Genomic DNA, 19,025 nt, shown 5'->3' with positions numbered 1-19,025 from the left:
CCCCAGCGGACCCCTTAAAGCAGCGTCGGTCACCCTGACCGAATACCACAGGTGACATCACGAACATTCCCCTTAAAGACCTTTCCCTTTTACACAGACGTCCCAGGGCCACGGACCGGGTCAGCCACCGTGACATCCCCCCGTGAACCGAGGGACCCGGTACTGAGTACCCCACGGCCCTATGGTGGCGATCCAGTTACACTCTATAACCAATACAGCTATAATCACTCCCCTGCACATTGATTGACAGCCTGCTCTGCAGCGCACTTGTACACTGTGTGTGTGGGAAAAGCAGGCTGTCAATCAATGTGTCAGAGACTGATTACCCTGAATGGCTCCGATGACTTCATGAGAATATATCTTCATTTTCTACTGTTTTAGTAAGACGACTACACGTGCAAACACTGTTTACCAGCAGATTAGCCCCACGTCTGCAGATAGAGTGTACAGACAAAACAAATTCCCTTTCAGTCTGCCCACCAGTAGTAACCAACAAGATATGTCTAACGCCAAGTCTGGATTTTACACCTGAGGAAGCTTTCGGTGTACAGTGATACACGTGAGTTCCTCAGAAAGAGTACCCTTATGTACTACCTTGGTCTTCATTATTTTGTGTTTCGGCCTCTTCTAATATGTGTTCCTTATTGGTTACCATGACATTACTTAGTTTCCCATGTGTATGGTTTTAGGGTTGTTTTGGTGGTTACATGTCTAGTTATTGATTTGAATGATGCACGTCATTTATGTATAAGGCACTGGCACTTTGTGCATATGGTGGTTATATGATTGATGTTTTATTCTATTTGTTTATTCATCATGTATTTTCCATTATATTTATTATTGGCACTGGATTTTTGGGCTGCATTTTAGACCAGCTGCCCCTTTGTGGGTATGTATATATATATATATATATATATATATATATATATATATATATATATACACATACTCCGATGCTAAACGCCAAACGCGGACTTTTCTTGCAATGTTCAGAGCTCCCGGGGAAGTCCTCAGAGAGACAAAATTTTCCAACTCAAAAGTTCAGGTCCCCGTTGTTTTCAATGGGGTTCAGGTTCTGGTTCAGATTCGAGTCAGGTACAAGAACCCAAACTTCCACAAGTTTGCTCATCCCTCACTATCACCAGTTCTAGATGTCACTAAGTTCTGCCGCCACCAATGCCTTACCATGCTTATGTATGGTGCCAGTGCCTGACCACACTAACCTGGTGTAATCACCACCACCAGCCATAACCACATCCTGAGATGTAATATTCAGGTGTTGGGGTACACAGAAGTTCAGTCACATGCTCTTTACGACACTATGAATCCCATGTTCTCACACAGCTGACAATAATTGCATCAATGGCTTCACAATTGTACGAGAGCTTCTTGTAAATTACCAGCAACTGCCTGCAGTATATGGACGGCCAGCAGGGGGAGTTGCGTCCTCATTTTCACAAAGTAACGAGATTCTGCAGGGAAAGCTGAAGTAGATAACCATCTACCGGAAGTCGTCGCAGTGAAAGTGGAAATGGGTAATCGTGTCTCTAGAAATCACCTTAGTGAGGGCGGAAATAAGATAAGCTGTCACCGGAAGTTATCTGCAGTGAGGGCGGAAGTACGTGTAAGTCATGCGCAGTGAGAGCGGAAATAGATAAGCCTGTCACCAGAAGTTATCTGCAGTGAGGAGCGGAAGTAGGTAATCATTGTACTGGAAGTCATCTGCAGTGAGGGCGGAAGTAGGTAATAAGTCATCTGCAGTGATGGCGGAAGTAGGTAATAAGTCATCTGCAGTGAGGGCGGAAGTGAATTGTGGACAAGCTATACAGCCTGTTTCGGACGCTGGAGGCAAGCGATGTCTGTGAGCATTGTGGTGGAGTACTGGTGAGCAGTTATTACACGTAGTTAATATTACAGTGGGAATAATGGAACTACAAGTAGCAGCTGGCACTGCTGCCTCTATCATTTGGGACAGAGGGAGCTGTATAAGATAAGCATTGCAGTGTAATACTACGCTTTTCCCAGAAACAGCACCACATCCGTCCTCAGGTTATCTCTGGTATTACTGCTCAGATCCATTGACATGAATGTGACCGCTGCAGTACCACATATGACCTGTCACTAGGTGGGGCAGGCTTTGGGGATGAGAAAGGTCCATTCTCCAGAGTCACGTGTCTGTTGTGTTCCATTTAGTGAGCCCTGTGGGTTTAAGCCTCACTATGAGGAGCTGGCCAGCGCCGTGCTGGAGGAGTTCCCTGACGCCAGCATCGACTCCCGTCCTGGGGGCACTGGTAAGCACTTCTTTCTACTACACCTCCGTGGTTCCAAACCTGCGACTCCCCAGCAGGTGCGAAATGACAACTTCCAGGGTTCCCAGGAATGCTGAGAGTTGTTGTTTTTCCTAGCTGGAGAGTCACAGGTTGGAGAAAACTACTGCACAGGTCGGTGTCACGACGTCTTTAGTCTTTATTAATCTCAGCGTCTTTTGCGTTTAGGAGCATTTGAGATTGAAATAAATGGAAAACTAGTCTTCTCCAAGCTGGAACTTGGCGGATTTCCCTATGAAAAGGACGTAAGTGTTCCTAAAGGAAAACTGTGGGGTTTTCATTACTTAGAGCTATAGAAGAACACTACAGCCGGGGTGTGCTCAGCCAGAAATGGCTGACAACAGAGAACAATGCACTGTAGTGAATGGAGGCGACATGTCTCTGTCAGCAGTTGTCAGATTAGGGAATGTAGCACATAAGGCACTGGTAACACCAAATAAGCGAGGGTATGAGACATGCATGCAAAATCAGTGATACATTTTATTAAATGATTATGTTATATATGGAAAATTAGATTTTTTTGTGCAAGAAAAAGAAAAACTTTCCATTTTTAAAATTATATATATATATATATATATATATATATATATATATATATAATATTTATTTATTTTTTTTTTTTTTTTTAATACCTTGTTCACCAATCATCATTTAATAAAATGTATCACTGATTTTTGCATGCAAGCTGTCTCATAATCTCACTTATTTTTGGGCTACTAGTGCCTCATGTACACCGTTCCCCTTTTCATATTTATGGTTTTTGGGTGTACTTCACAGAATTTATATCAGCAGTGCCGGCCCTCGTCTTTTAATAAGGTTCTTAGATAAGTCACACAACCAAAACGATTTGTGCTGCTCATCTGAAACTTTCTTAGGAAGCAAATTTTGCAGTAAATAAAATTAAGTTGCCTGTCGCATGAAATGTGCATTGAAGTCTATGGCAAGTGAGTAGTGATCGGTCACCACATGACACTGTAGGAAATCATTAGATGTGATGTTGCAATGTGATCTCACTGTAGCGCAAAAAAACATCAGTATATCCCTAGCCTACTGGTCATTACACCTCAACTTATCTGCAGGATAATTATTGTTAGGAGATCAATGGGGAGCAACACCCTGCACTTAAATAGGAGATAAACAGCTGCACTTGGTGGTTGTATTATGTACAAAGTACGGGCTGCTGTGTTCCACTGTACATCACTTCGTATCGGCTGCTGCCAGAACAGCTTTCTGTAGATTGGTAGAGGGGGGTGCTAGGTGTAAAACCCTCACCAATCTCATATTGATGACCAATTTTATGGATAGGTCTTCAATATGTCAGTCACAGACAACCCATTTAAAAGGACTATCTCACCAACAAGATTTATCACCTATCCATCATGTATGAATGGTGGAGATCCCCCACTGATCTCACAAATGAGGGTTTTGTGTTCCCATATGAATGGAGCTATAGTGCACATACAGTGGGGAAAATTAAGTATTTGATACACTGCTGATTTTGCAAGTTTTCCCACCTATAAAGAATTGAGGTCTGTTATTTTTATCAGATACACTTCAACTGTGAAAGAATCTTTAAAAAAACAAACCTAAAATCACATTGTATGATTTTTACATAATTAATTTGCATTTTATTGCAAGAAATAAGTATTTGATACAGTAGAAAAACAGAACTTAATATTTGGTACAGAAACCTTTGTTTGTAATTACAGAGCTCAGACATTTCTTTCCTGTAGATCTTGACCAAGTTTGCAGACACTGCAGCAGGGATTTTGGCCCACTCCTCCATACAGATCTTCTCCAGATGTTTCAGGTTTCGGGGCTGTTGCTGGGCAGCATTGAGTTTCAGCTCCCTCCAAAGATTTTCTATTGGGTTCCAGTCTGGACACTGGCTAGGCCACTCCAGGACCTTGAAATGCTTCTTACAGAGACACTCCTTAGTTGCCCTGGCTGTGTGTTTTGGGTCATTGTCATTCTGGAAGACCTAGCCACGACCCATCTTCAGTGCTCTTACTGAGGGAAGGAGGTTATTGGCCAAAATCTAATGATGCATGATCCCACCCATCCTCCTTTCAATACGGTGCAGTCGTTCTGTCCCCTTTGCAGAAAAGCTCCCACAAAGTATGAGGTTTTCCCCACCATGCTTCACAGTTGGGACGATGTTCTCAGGGTTGAACTCATCCTTTTTCTTCCTCCAAACAGAGCGAGTGAAGTTAATACCAAAAAGTTCTATTTTGGTCTCATCTGACCACATGACCTCCTCCTCTGTATCATCCAGATGGTTATTGGCAAACTTCAAATGGGCCTAAATATGTGATGGTGTGAGCAGGGGGACCTTTTGTGCCCTGCAGGATTTTATTCCATGACTGCGTAGTGTTACTAATGGTAATGATTGAAACTGTGGTCCCAGCTGTCTTCAGGTCATTGACCAGGTCCTCCCATGTAGGTCAAGAATCAGCACAGAACTTTCTCAAAATCATCCTTTAAACCACGAGGCGAGATCTTGCATGGAGCCCCAGACCGAGGAAGATTGACAGTCATCTTGCGTTTCTTCCATTTTCTAATAATTGTGCCAACAGTTGTTGCCTTCTCGCCAAGCTGCTTGCCTATTGTCCTGTAGCTCATCCCAACCTTATGCAGGTCTGCAATTTTGTCCCGGGTGTCCTTAGACAGCTCTTTGGTCTTGGTCATGGTGGAGCGGTTGGAGTGTGATTGAATGTGTGGACAGGTGCCTTGTATACAGGTAACGCGTTCAAACAGGTGCCATTAATACAGGTAATGAGTGCAGAGTAGGAGGGCTTCTTAAAGAAAACTAACACGTCTGTGATAGCCATTAATCTTACTGGTTGGTAGGTGATAAATTGCATTTTATTGCATGAAATAAGTGTTTGAATTATTTAAAAATCTCACAATGTGGTTTTCTGTTTTTTATTTTTAGATTTTATGCTTCACAGTTGAAGTGTACATACGATAAAAATTACAGACCTTTCCATTCTTTGTAGGTGGGAAAAATTGCAAAATCGGCAGTGTATCAAATACTTATTTTCCCCAATGTATGACCATCACTGTCTATGGGAGTGGTGGTGACACACACACACACACACACACACACACACACACACACACACACACACACACACACACACACACACACACACATTCTTGTAATCTGGAGGGTACCAATGGTAGAAGATTATGTTGATCATAGCCCCTTTATTGTGTCAGTCATGCAGTAACTTTATATTCCTCTTTGCTTAGTTGATGGAAGCCATCCGAAAAACTATGAATGGTGAACCAGTGGAGAAGATCACCAACAGCCAAGCGCCTTGTGTCATCTTGTAGGAAGCATATGTCCTTACTGTGATTGTGTTCTCTAGGGTGTGCTCACCATTCTAAATCATATTGCACCCAATATTAGTGTCTGTATAACCACAGTGCCAATAATAGTACAATTTACTACTAGTAGGTATTACTACACTAGTGGCTGCTCCTATGCTGAGCACCATGCTAACATTTCAGTGCATTTTCCAGGAAGTAGTGCTCTCAGACCTGTGATCTCCTTTTATCTGCACCCAATACATCACCTGGGTACAAGATGGCAAGTCCTAATTTCTGCTTGTTATGTTTAGAACAGAACATGTGGATTTCATATGTAGCAATGTGAAGTGTACTTACCTGGAAGGAGTGTATCTATATACATGAGCCAGTGTGGCCCTAATAGCACATCTGTTATACTACTGTTGATTTTCAATAGCAAATAGCTTGTACTTTTAAAGGGGTTATATTCGAGAACAGTGCCCCTCTTGTTCACATCTGGTATTGCAGCTCAGCCTCGTGCACCAGAGTACGGCTCTGCTGCAATGGCACATGCATCCTATGAACAGGCACTATTTATTGAGGAGTTGGAAGAAGATCCTGTTTTCTATTCTCATATGATCCCTTTGTAGTAGGCCCTCACTTTGTTACATGCCTATGCCAATAAGTGTAGAAAATAAACAACATATTTGATTTCGTATTATTTTGTTTTCACTTCTTTTGTGGGGCTGAGAGTGGAATATTGTATCTGAATGGACTTATCCCAGTGCACGACAAGAGAACTGCTATTGAATGGAGAAATACATATTTATTTCAGTTTATTGTCACAGCTCCTTAAAGGGGTTTTTCAATACAATAATATTGATATCCTATCATTCGGAGTAGAACTCCGCAGCTCCATCACACTGTTTAATGGCCGCTGCCAGGTACGGCTGATAAGCGCTTATTGGAATATGGATTGCTCATCAATATCAGATCAGTGGAAAATCTTTTTAAAGGACATCTGGCAGTAGTTTTGATCCTAGTAAAATGTTGACAGCGCTAGATAGGAGAGCCGGGTATGCAGAACCATTAAAGGGGTTTTATTCCAAGATAGTAGATTATCCCATATCCATAGCTTAGGGGATACTGGTCGTTGTGAGTCTAAATGTTAGGACCCCCAAGATATCAAGAATAGGGTTCTGCAGAGTCCCAACTGAATGGAGTGAAGATCTAGCATGTACACATTCACTCCATTTATGGTCTGCGGGACAGCCACAGATGGCCGATTTCAATGCTCCTGCTTTTTTCAGCAGTCCCATAAAGATTGAATTTACTGGTGACATACCTGCTCGACCCTCCGCTCAATTCGGACAGGGCTCTGTCCCAGCGGTCTGATTCCCAGCGATCAGTAAGTTACAATATTTGGAAATCCATTTTAATACATATGGTAACAGAACCCGGCCTTAGGGCTTGTTCAGATGAGCGTATAACACTGGGGAACTATTTTGAACATAATTTTTGAGTTTGATTTTTCTACTGTCTCATACTAAACTAGGCATACTGATTTCAAAACTGTGGTTGGGTTTCTTCTATCTTTTCATTTTTTTTTTCTGTACAGCTTATCTTATTGTGATTACTCTAGGATCGCTGGTAGTACTAGTGCTCTTCTACTGGCCAAGAGTGAGCTGCCTTTTGAGTGAGGAGGGATGGAGGTCGACCTTGGTGACCGGGAACAGGTTATTTGTCTAGGCTATTCCGCTTCACGTGAGACCGTGCGGTGAGAGGTTGTGCGCCTACAAAATACTCTGAAAGGAGCCAAAAATGCAGATACGTAGGGTCTCAGAATCTAGACCATCCTAAGATTTAAAAAAAATGCTACGTACATTTTAAGATCATCTGACAAAATGTGCATCCAATATAACAGAAAAAAAACCATGACTTCAAAACATTAAGGTATAGGTCTCTTTAGTGTTTTAAAAGCATTTACAATTCAGTAGAAACAGATTTAAAGTTGTGGTAGTCGCCTTCCGTGAAATTATAAATGTGCCATGGTGAGGAAAATAGAACTTTTCTACAAAGCAAAGCAGACGTATAAAACACATTCTCCAAATATAAAATCTAAAATATACAAACTTCATACAAAACAATACAGTTCACATAGTAAGAGTTTGGAAAACATGTTCTGGTATTTTGTAATAGGGTTGAATTTACAGTGATTGTGGGTAAAGGTGGTGCTGGGGCCAATCTATATACTGCAGTGGGCAGAGTCATTGAGAAGGGTAGGAATAGGATGGCGGTGACTACGTGACAGATTGATGATGATGATATTAGCGGATCATTTCCTTAGTTGTTTCTGAGGTCTGGATTCACTGACATATATTAGCCAACAGCCAAGAGAGATGGGTTCTTACAGAAGCAAGTAGGAAACCTTCATCAAACTTGGTATTCACTCTATTTGGCAAAAAAATATATAATGTAGCTTGGTCCTCAAGTATGGCTGTGGTATTAAGCTTAGAGTAGTACCTGTTTACCAAATTCATTTAATCCACTGATACATATTTCACTACTAATGGGGTTGCAGAGGGTCAGAAAAAATGGCTGCTCTCTCCCAAAAAGGATGCTGCTGGCTAGACGTTGAGTGTGGCATTAAAGTTTTGTCTAAGGCCGGCTTAATACTACTTCATTTCCGGATCACCATTTCTGGACCGATCGTGAGTTTTGTGACCTGAACTAACAGTTTCCTATATTCCCATGAGGCTAGTAGTCAGGAGAACTGCAGTCAGTTGGGAAATTAAGGTCCATACATGACCCTGAAATGCAGATGTGAGAGGCTGGTCTAATTTACTTTAATGGAACGACGCTGCAGTATGAGACACAACCCATGTACAAGTGTGGCGCTTTCATTGAAAAAAAGCAGCCATGTTTTCCTACACCTGGACAGCTCCTTTAATCCAGATCAGTTGTCACATTTGCCTAAACTATACTCCCAAGTGTAATCCAAAAACTTTTTTAAAGTTATGATACTTTGACTTGTTACTTATCAACAACATACCTAAACATAACATCCATAAACTTTAGGGTGCTTAGGTGCAGTTCGTGTTCACAGACCGTGCTCGAATCAGAAGATCTGGCTTGATGGCCGCGTCTCCTGACCTGGGAACTGCACCATAGGCATATATGAAGCCATGAGTGCAGGTTCGGTCAGCAGGCCCCAGGGTCTGGCTGGGTCTTCTGATCCGACCATGATCCGTGTGTCCTATACATGCGAAACTAGCTCTACACAGAAGGCTGCCAGCAACATGTATAGGGTTAACCTGTGCAAATACAAAAATTGATAAGAGGTTCTTAACTGTTGGAAAAATCTGATTAATACTGCAAGGTTGTCTGAAACAGATGGGCTGCTAGAGATACAGCACAACCAATGCTACAGCTTTTACAATCCTTAGCAGTTTGTTTCATATCTCAGTTCAAACTCCAAGTTTGTTCTTCCTGCTTTATTATTCACATGGTTTTATACAAAAATATAGAAAAATATAAAAAAAAAAAGTTGTAGAAATCCTCTTTAAAAGTTGTTCCAAGGAAATTTCTATAGTTACCATTGCTCATTAGAAATGATACTTAATATTAACAATATATAATTCTGAACCACATGTCTAATGCCAGATCTGCACACACAACCTTACCCTGTGCCGGATTGCAGGTCAGATTGGCAGCTAGTTGTGGCTGGCTTTTATCATGCCATGTAGTCTTCTAGTGTAGAAAAACAAGCAACCTTTGAACTTTTCGTAAGAGCGCTGCAGAATTAGTAAGACACTCATTGTCGTAATGAAAATTAGTTTATACCCCTGTTAATAGACATCCTCTCGAAAAATATGTCATCACCCAGATCATGAAGTTCCTGTACAAAGACTGGAAACTCAAATAATTAGTTCCTTGGCACCAGGAGTGTACAACACAGGGCTCTATTGGAGCAGGTTGTCGTGAAAATACTGGGACAAGAAGGGAATATAAAGCGTCTCCCCCGCCTTTCCCTATATACAGATCACTGGTATCAGTGACTATACATACAGCTGCCTTAAACACTCTCCTTCCTTAGAAGGATCGCACAAGCATATTTTACCAAGGCTTTACCTTCTGTATTTCATTATTTTGGTATCACTAAGTTGGATCTTTGGGGAAAAACCATAGATCTGACATTCTTATGTTAGTGTTAACCTTTCTGTATTTCTAAAGGGCATAGCTTTACAGGTCCGTATTATTATGGACCCTTAAACACTCTGCGTTCTGTCATATGGAGCGTGTGCGGTTTTCTGCATTAAATGCTACGTTGTGAGACTAGACCTCCATGCAATAGAGGCCCATACCAGGTTATGAGCACTATCCAATGAATACACGGATCTGTAATATGGCGCATGTGTGACCTTAAGGGCTGTAATGCTGAGATTGATCCCAGTGCTCTACAATGTTCAGATGGCCCATGTTGGCACTGCTTAGTCCATGACACCAAATAAGATGCTGCTCTGGACTATTCTTCTATGAGAAATACTGTGAATTTAGCTAACCAAGGCTGTACAACAGCTTACGTATCTACTTACAAGGACGGTCCATGTTAACAACTATTTAGCGTGCTACAGAGCTATCTCTATTCGTGCTCTTACATGAATATACATTAGGATTTAGTAAAAAAAAAAAAATTGTTGTAGATGTTTAACAAGTTACAACCGAATTGTGAACATCTTAAACATCTACCGGAATTAGTTCATGTCAATACATTCATCTTGTAAGTGTCTCTGGTGCATTCACAGTTCATTTCTTAGTTGCCATGCATTAAACACACCTCTCCATATCTGTTCCGCCTCCAGATTAGGTGCTATATGTAATGTACAGATTATTAGATTGTAGAGACAAGCCAACACCACGGTTTTTACCAACCCACAAATGGCCCCAGTGTTCTCATCTACCTAAATCCAATCAAGCCATTGACGATTGATCAGCCTAATGCACATAGGTCATCCGTGATTGTGTAGACCACAGCAGGTGCTGTATTGTACATAATTTTGTATGATGTCTCTTTGAAAAACAGCTGCCTTGATCTAGGTAACGTGGTACCAACTCATTTATGCAGTCACATCCCAAGGCCTTATCATTGCCTCATCCAGTCCCAGGTACTCTGGGTTTTCTGCAGTTGGTGTGGTAAATCCATTCTGTGTAGGGTTAGGTTCACTTTCTGCTTTGAGTTCGTGATTCCAGTAATAAGGATTGTCAAAGGCTTGAGTAAAAGAGATTGGCAAGTACATTCCCGAAGGTGGGAGATAGTCTGGGTTTTCCACAGCAGCCATTGCTGTCGAACTCCTTGGATCCCTTACCAAACCATTTCGGCATAGCTGTCCCTTCTGCCTCTCCAGTGTGGACACTGATGTTCTTGGTGTCTTCACAGGGGAGCGACTTCTGCTTTGTTCTTTTTGGTTTACATATTCTGAATGGGAAAAAAAACAATTTAGATGAGACCAGAGCTAAAGCTTAGGTAGAGTAAAGGGGTTGTGCAGATTAGGAAACTCATTTTTGTGTACTAAAAATTATTATAGAGGGGTTTTCAGATCATGATTGTCGTGTGTTAATCTGAGTATAGAGTGGATCCAAGAAGCGTCCCTTGCTCTAGAAGACCTGTCCCATCCTGCATTACACACTGAAAACTCATTGATTTAGATGGATATTGTGTAATATTTAATATATCTTATGGCATCACTGTAGGCTTCTCCAGAGATTACTGCTGATCACTGGGGTACCTGCAGGGGAACACTGTAATCAGTTTATTGCCATGACATAAGTAGGGCTTTCTTCCTGTTACATGTAGATGCATGTCCCTGAGCTGGGTGTGCCTATTTGACTAAATGTTTTGTGGATATACATACACTAAGATTCCTTGGACCTACCAGGAAAAATGAAAAAATGAATTTGAGGATCTGCTGTCTACCTATACTGATTCATAAATACTCTAAGGTGACTACCGGACACATAGTTGATGGGAGGTATGTAGCACAGAGGTGGCTGTCCTCTGTGATGCAAACCTTGAGTATTGCTCTAGAGCACATAATACTAAGAGGCTTGTTTTGTGCATCTGGGCCTGGTTTTACGGGCAGCCTGAGAAATGGATGGGTCTGGCAGCCCACATACCACACCCCTTTGTGTGGTTCACAGTGTAAAATGGAGTCTGTTTGTTATGGTCTGTGTATGTGAAGGTAAGAAGACCTTTTGTGTGATGTCTCCAGAGTGAGCCATTATTCTGCATGTTATCCAGCCTGTATATCCAGGGCTGGCTCAAAATACTTTGTCGAAACTGTTTACTTTGTTTTGTCTACACTAGAAGGCCGTTTATTTTCCATTACTTGTGGCATGGTTTATGAAGCACCAATAAATCTGCATGGACATTTAAATGGAAACAGTTCCTGTGTATTCCGATTGTGGAATGCGTGTTTTTTTTCTTCTTACTTGAACACTAGACACTTTATAGGCACTGAGCGCAGCGATTGCTCTATGGACCAATGAGCAATATAAACCTCATTATTTTTGTCTTTTTCCCCTTAACGAGTACACTCCCCTGATGACCTCTCATTATTGAGAAAATAAACGTGTTGGGAGGGCTTTTTTTCTGGGACATACTTCATACATCATGATAGCTACACTTGGGCACTGCCCATGTTAGGGCAGGAGCACATGCAGAGGGCACGACAAGGCAGGTAGACTGGACCAACTGCCTAAGGCTAATGATGAAATCCCTTTGAATGTGACATCCCTATGGCTCAAATGGGTGAGATCCACACTTTTTATTCACATGTTTATGCACTATAGCACTTTAAACTTTTTTTTGCCCTGCTATTTTCTGTCTAGGATATATTAAGGCCCCGTCTCAGCGATTTACCAACGATCACGACCAGCGATATGACCTGGCCGTGATCGTTGGTAAGTCGCTGTGTGGTCGCTGGGGAGCTGTCACACAGACCGCTCTCTCCAGCGACCAACGATCAGGGGAACGACTTCGGCATCGTTGAAACTGTCTTCAACGATGCCGAAGTCCCCCTGCAGCACCCGGGTAACCAGGGTAAACATCGGGTTACTAAGCGCAGGGCCGCGCTTAGTAACCCGATGTTTACCCTGGTTACCAAAAAAAACAAACAGTACATACTCGCCTTTCGGTGTCCAGGTCCCTTGCCGTCTGCTTCCTGCTCTGACTGACTGAGCCGCCGTACACTGAGAGCAGAGCGCAGCGGTGACGTCACTGCTGTGCTCTCACTTCTCACTGTACGGCCGGCAGTCAGTGAGAGCAGGAAGCAGACTAGTGATGGGCAGTCCGGCTCTTTTTGGTGATCCGGCTCTCATGGCTCCGCTCACCAAAAAGAGCCGGCTCTTTCGGCTCGTGAACCGGCTCTTTTAGGATCGTATTAGATCCCTATTGAGTACCTGTTCAGGCGTCCGAAACTCCGCCCACCTACCGAAGAAACTCCGCCCACTTTTTAGAGAGCCAATTAAATTGAAGAGTGGGCGGGGTTTTGCTCAGGTGGGCGGAGTTACGCCTCCCGAAGTCCGGGATTTTACGCCCAGTGAGAGCCATTAAGGGATTTTAGTGGCTCTCACTGGTGTGCCGGCTCCCATCGTTCACAGCAGGGAGCCGGCTCTTTGTGTCGGCTCGTTCGCGAACGACACATCACTAAAGCAGACGGCAAGGGACCTGACGGACATCAGAAGGCGAGTATGTATTGTTTGTTTTTTTTTACATTTACGCTGGTAACCAGGGTAAACATCGGGTTACTAAGCGCGGCCCTGCGCTTAGTAACCCGATGTTTACCCTGGTTACCAGTGAAGACATCGCTGGATCGGTGTCACACACACCGATTCAGCAATGTCAGCGGGGCCTCAACGACCAAAAAAAGGTCCAGGCCATTCCGACACGACCAGCGATCTCGCAGCAGGGGCCTGATCGCTGGTACGTGTCACACATAGCGAGATCGCTATGGAGGTCGCTGTTGCGTCACAAAACTTGTGACTCAGCAGCGATCTCGCTAGCGATCTCGCTATGTGAGACGGGGCCTTTAGGCCTTAATGTAGACCTAGGTTTACCTTGCTTAATCTGTTCAGGATATAGGAGGCCCTATTGAAGCCAAGGTTTTGTCCTTATCTGACCAGGCTTTATTTGGGATTTTATTATAATAATATTAATTAGTTATGTTTTAAGGAATCTTTCTACGCTATATGATATTTAGATCCTGAGAGATTAGAACTGCCAATATTAGCAGGTAGTTAAGCTACAATAGAAAAATACCAGTCATAAATTCCCAGATACATATTTCTAATGGCGACTCATCCACAATATCATCATAGGAGAAAGAGTCCAAAAAGTTGCCAATAAGTTACAAAAATAACAATATTTATTTGAACAATCAAATACTAGTTTACACATTAAAATTCCACAATGTTCCAAAAATTGAAGTACCGTATATGGATTTTATCATCAATGCGACTATATCCATAGATGCAAAAAGTGACCCAAGAATGCAGAACGGGACATGTAATGCCCACAGCAGGTTCAAAGAATCATACAGAAAGGCATGATGTCCATAATAATATAAAGTGCATGTTATCAGGGAAGTGGTAACATTTGGACGCGAAATGCGCATTGGGGTAAGGTGGCCAGGGTGTCCAGACGGGACTTCTACACTTATGGGTAAATATCCTGCTTACTCATTCTTCTTTGGATCATGCACACAGAGGCATATAGTGATTAAGGGATTAACTGTTTATACTGATGCACTTCTTACAAGAATCACTATATATTAGGTACATGCACTTTATATTATTATGGACATCATGCCTTTCTGTATGATTCTTTGAACCTGCTGTGGGCATTACATGTCCCATTCTGCATTCTTGGGTCACTTTTTGCATCTATGGATATAGTCGCATTGATGATAAAAATCCATAAACTTCAGGTAGTTAAGCTGTAGAATCTGAGCCCACCAAACAATCATCTGCTTTCAGGTGGGTTAATCTAAACCTAATTCTAGTAATAGAAAATCTTTATCTCATGGCACATCTCTTACGGCTTAGATTTTCTTTATTATTCAATGATTGAGAATGAATTCTCCAGCATTTATGCATGGCTAATATAAATGACAACCCCTTTAGGGGTTATAAGTTTACAAAAAGGATCAGCTTTTTTTTTTCCCTAAAAAATGCCACTTTTGTTCATTGACTGTATTTGGTATTGCACAATACAACGTGCTTGGAAAACAAAGCAGATGGTTTTTACCTAATCTGGACAGACCAGTTTGCCTTAGTGTTTGGATCATATACCGAGCCTTGAAAAATGATTTACAGAGGAACTAACAGCCCTGAAAGTTACTATCAAGATTTGATAACGGCCTTACAGCTAGTACCTGGAGGGTAGGCAGGAGATCCTGGCGAGATGAGGCCATCTGTCTCCAGTCCTCTTCCATCCACTGTGTCCCTTATTCCGAGAAATGTGGGGTCTTCACAATACCTGTGTCTAAGGCTGTTTTCTTTGGGGTGTGGAGGATCAAACACATAGTCCCCTTCACTCAGATCATCGGACACGCTGGCTTCTGACGTGTGTGATAAAGTTCGAGACAAAAGCGTTTCAGCATGGCCAGTTTCATCCATCAATATTTGGTCTATCTGAGTCTCTGCTTGACTCTGGTGAGAAAAGATGGAATACAAAGTGAAGAACTTCCGTTTATGCAATGCAGCATTTCATTAACAGATTTTTTTTTTTTAAAGACTTCTGACTATATATATATTATCCCATGTTTCTGTAGACCTCTTTATGTGCCTAAATGGGAACAGATAACCATCTGACGTGCAAGGCAAGGAGGTCTCCTGATGATGAAGGATCAAGTAGTTTAAAGTTAATTTTCCAATCCTTTGTTCTCAGTGGTGATGAGCCGCTGCCAGGGCTTTCTCCCTTCTCCCCACTTAAAACACATAAATGCTTGATTGTTATGGATTAGTTGGGGAGCTGCTGGGCAAATGTTCAACTTTCTCGTGTATGGGCATGACAAACATCACATAGCTGAACATTCATTCACCTCAAATTTATTTTAACAGGCAATGTCAGGTAGGTTGAAGTCCAATGTGCCAATTCTTCTTTCAGTCTGCCTCCAACACACAAAACTGACCGACTTTAACAGGCATATTTATTTGGTTACTACAGTTTGCACAGTAAATTCTTCAGTAGATGAACTCTACACTGAAAAGAAGGATTTGCATTCTTATATTATGTAGGTTAAAACATGCCCTCATACCTGGGTAGAAGATATTCGACTGCGATGTTCTACTGTTGTATCATCACATCCAAAAAATCCCTGGTGAGGAACCAGGTACTCCTCGGCATCCACCAAATTCTCCATGGCCGCATCTTGCAACAGACTACTGTAGAACTGAGTAGTCAAAGGGCTGGACTGGGCCATGAGTTCTTCATCCTGCAAGTCACTATAAGTTAGAAGGCTCTAGTTCACCCAGAGTGACCTTGCAACATGTTATTTTAAGCACACCCTTATGTATATACCTCAATGACCACAAAGCGGCTTGGATCTCGAGCCATGCGGGAAAACTCTGTGACTAGCTCCCGAAACTTGGGTCGAGACTCTGAGTCAATCATCCAACCTGGTGAGAAAGGACATAGGGTGTCAGAATAGAATATTGTACAGTATTATATTCTATATATGTATTATTAGGAATTAAGAGTTTGCAAGTTGGAGACCACCATAACTTACACTTCACCATGATCATATATACATCTATGGTACACACAGGAGGTTGAGGGAGTCTTTCCCCTTTCTCTAGGAGATCTGGAATCTCTCTTGCTGGGATACCATCATAAGGCTTAGCCCCAAAGGTCATCAGCTCCCACACAGTAACTCCTATAATGTAAAAGAGATAGATGATGATATACTTGTAACCTTGTTTGTAAGGCTCCTGTATATTGATCAAGATGACTCTACTCACCATAGCTCCATACATCACTCTGATGGGTGAACCTTCGATGCAGAATAGACTCCAAAGCCATCCATTTAATGGGAACCTAGAGAACCAAAAGGAACATAAATAAGCCCATTGCTGGATTTCTCTGGTGCCTGATATTCTCTGGTGCCATCGGTGACTTTAACATTGAAAAGTGGGTGGTGAACAGTCAAAAATAAGCCATATGCATAGAATACAAAAGGGTAAAGTGCTGGTATGAAATTAGAAATACAGATTTCTTCTAGCTGCAGCGCCACTCTTGTCAAATAAGCAACAAAATCTGCAGCAAAATCTCCATATAACACATGCTACGGGACCTTTGATACTTAATTTACTGGGTATGTTGATCAATCATATTCTCATAAATATTTTTTGAGCTCGGAGCATGCAGTTTTTGTTTGATGACTGTGCTCTAAGCCCAATTCTCAAAACAGATTTCATCAAGAAATGGGACATCACGGCTTGTTACCTTTCCCCCATCTGCGTGATACTCCGTTTCATCCACATCCAGCAACCTTGCAAGCCCAAAATCTGTGATTTTCACATGAGTTGGGTTTCTCACCAAGACATTCCTTGCAGCCAGATCCCTGTGCACTAAACGGATGTCTTCTAGATATGTCATCCCCTGTGACAAGCAAAAATATATTTTTTTAATCAAGTAATTTTTATTGATTTTCAGCAAGAAGAAAACGTAAAAAATGAAACCATGTCCTCCCACCCCTCTAAAAAGGACCTGTCACTTTCCATACATATATTCTTTTACTTGGCATAAATGCCTCTGATCTCCTAAATCTGGGGCTGTTTTAATTCTGTTCCTGATCCTCTCCATTCCTATAATCTGGCCCTCTCTTCCCTATATGTACACCTAGTCTTTATAGACAAGTGGCTGTGTCTTCTCTGTGGACACCTTATTGAGAACCATACTTACACAGCTAAAAAAGAAAGACATAAGATTTATATACAGGGAAGAGGCCATCTCTCAGAAATGGAGAAGCACAGAAACAATCCCAGAAAAGAAAACAAAGAGGCACTTACAGCAGAAAAGTATATATTTATAGCACATGGCAGGTCTTCTTTAAGCCTTCCAGCTTATTACAGTTTTATTTTTACACAAGTATTAAAAAATAAAAGTATAAGTGAATTGCAGTGCACCATAGTAGAATTTATCATATCGTGCAAGTCACACTTATCATATTACACATCTCGTACAAGTATAGAAATCATTTAGTATTACTGTGAAAATAACATGTTCACATATTCAGATCCAAAATGTATTATTTCATTTTAAAGCACACGTCGTTGCTTCTTCCAGTATATAACCTTGACATATAAAATGTAACATTCATTACTGTTGAGTTACAAGGCTTAGAGCTACCGCACAAGGCCTTATTATTAGTGATGAGCGAGGGTTATCATGTTATCCAAGTATCTAGGGCGTGCTCGGATATTATGTTCGAGTCCCTGCGGCTGCATGTTTCTCGGCTGCTAGACAGCCTCAACACATTCGGAGATTTCCTGTTTGTTAGGCAATCCCCGCTTGTGTTGCGTCCGTCTAACAGCTGCGAAACATGCAGCCGCAGGGACTCGAACATAATATCCGAGCACGCCCTAGATACTTGGATAACATGATAACCGAGCACCCTCGCTGATTGCCACTTATTATGTTTAAGATCTGTTTGTTTGGAGTACCCAATACAATTACTAATCGGTAGTAGTGGTGCCATGCTGGGAGTACTCAGCCAGCAGTTCTTCCATGTCTTTTGTTATGTATCCTTTTTCCAGAATGGTCAGTGTATCGTATCTATGTATTCCCTAAATATAATGGGGATTTCATTGAGCCAGTGTTGTTCAGTTTTCTGGCGATTAGCATCCCAGCTACTGATAGATTATTACTTAGTAATAATATCTAACACCTTCGGCCAAGATTTCACCAGACTCGGACATCGCCACATCATGTGAATTGAGTCAGAAGAATAGGTCTTACAATGAAGACATGAGGAAGAATAATTTTGTTGATGAACTCTGGAGCCCCATGTACGCTGTGCAACATGAATATATGTGAGAACATTTGTGTCTCTACTTTTTTGGGATTAGTTGTAGCGTTTCCAACCATTATTCAGTTTCTGTGGGTCTTGTGTCTTCTTCCCATTTACCTTTTCAATATAAAGGGAATTTCTCCATGTACAGTTAGGTCCATATATATTTGGACAGAGACAACATTTTTCTAATTTTGGTTATAGACATTACCACAATGAATTTTAAACAAAACAGTTAGGTGCAGTTGAAGTTCAGACTTTCAGCTTTCATTTGAGGGTATCCACATTAAAATTGGATGAAGGGTTTAGGAGTTTCAGCTCTTTAACATATGCC

At 41.7% G+C, this 19,025-nt stretch overlaps 2 protein-coding genes across 4 annotated transcripts in view; one reads left to right on the top strand and one right to left on the bottom strand.

Moving 5' to 3' along the window:
- Nucleotides 1-1,616: 1,616 nt before the first annotated feature.
- MIEN1 (migration and invasion enhancer 1) lies at nt 1,617-6,339 on the top strand. 2 transcript variants are annotated; one of them, XM_077252357.1, is made up of 4 exons: nt 1,617-1,654; nt 2,194-2,291; nt 2,496-2,572; nt 5,583-6,339. In XM_077252357.1, exons 1-4 carry the CDS (start codon nt 1,632-1,634, stop codon nt 5,664-5,666), a joined length of 282 nt encoding a protein of 93 aa, XP_077108472.1. In that variant the 5' UTR covers nt 1,617-1,631; the 3' UTR covers nt 5,667-6,339. The 2 variants fall into 2 exon arrangements, with proteins under 2 accessions (XP_077108472.1, XP_077108471.1); XM_077252356.1 differs by lacking the exon at nt 1,617-1,654 and adding an exon at nt 1,758-1,884.
- Nucleotides 6,340-7,569: 1,230 nt separating this feature from the next.
- The window catches only part of ERBB2 (erb-b2 receptor tyrosine kinase 2), a 121,288-nt gene continuing 109,832 nt past the window's right edge, over nt 7,570-19,025 (bottom strand). For both annotated transcript variants that reach the window (XM_077252354.1, XM_077252355.1), the window contains 7 exons: nt 17,125-17,280; nt 16,641-16,716; nt 16,409-16,555; nt 16,201-16,298; nt 15,938-16,114; nt 15,053-15,329; nt 7,570-11,097 (listed from right to left, as the gene is read on the bottom strand). In XM_077252354.1, coding sequence (XP_077108469.1) covers nt 10,739-11,097; nt 15,053-15,329; nt 15,938-16,114; nt 16,201-16,298; nt 16,409-16,555; nt 16,641-16,716; nt 17,125-17,280 — 1,290 coding nt within the window. In that variant the 3' untranslated portion in view covers nt 7,570-10,738. The remainder of the gene's footprint in view (nt 11,098-15,052; nt 15,330-15,937; nt 16,115-16,200; nt 16,299-16,408; nt 16,556-16,640; nt 16,717-17,124; nt 17,281-19,025) is intronic.

The sequence above is a fragment of the Ranitomeya variabilis genome, chromosome 4 (genome assembly GCF_051348905.1).
Source record: "Ranitomeya variabilis isolate aRanVar5 chromosome 4, aRanVar5.hap1, whole genome shotgun sequence".
Taxonomy (NCBI): Eukaryota; Metazoa; Chordata; class Amphibia; order Anura; family Dendrobatidae; genus Ranitomeya; species Ranitomeya variabilis.
Note: the sequence above shows the minus strand (reverse complement) of the source record. Positions and strands in the feature narration are given on the sequence as shown.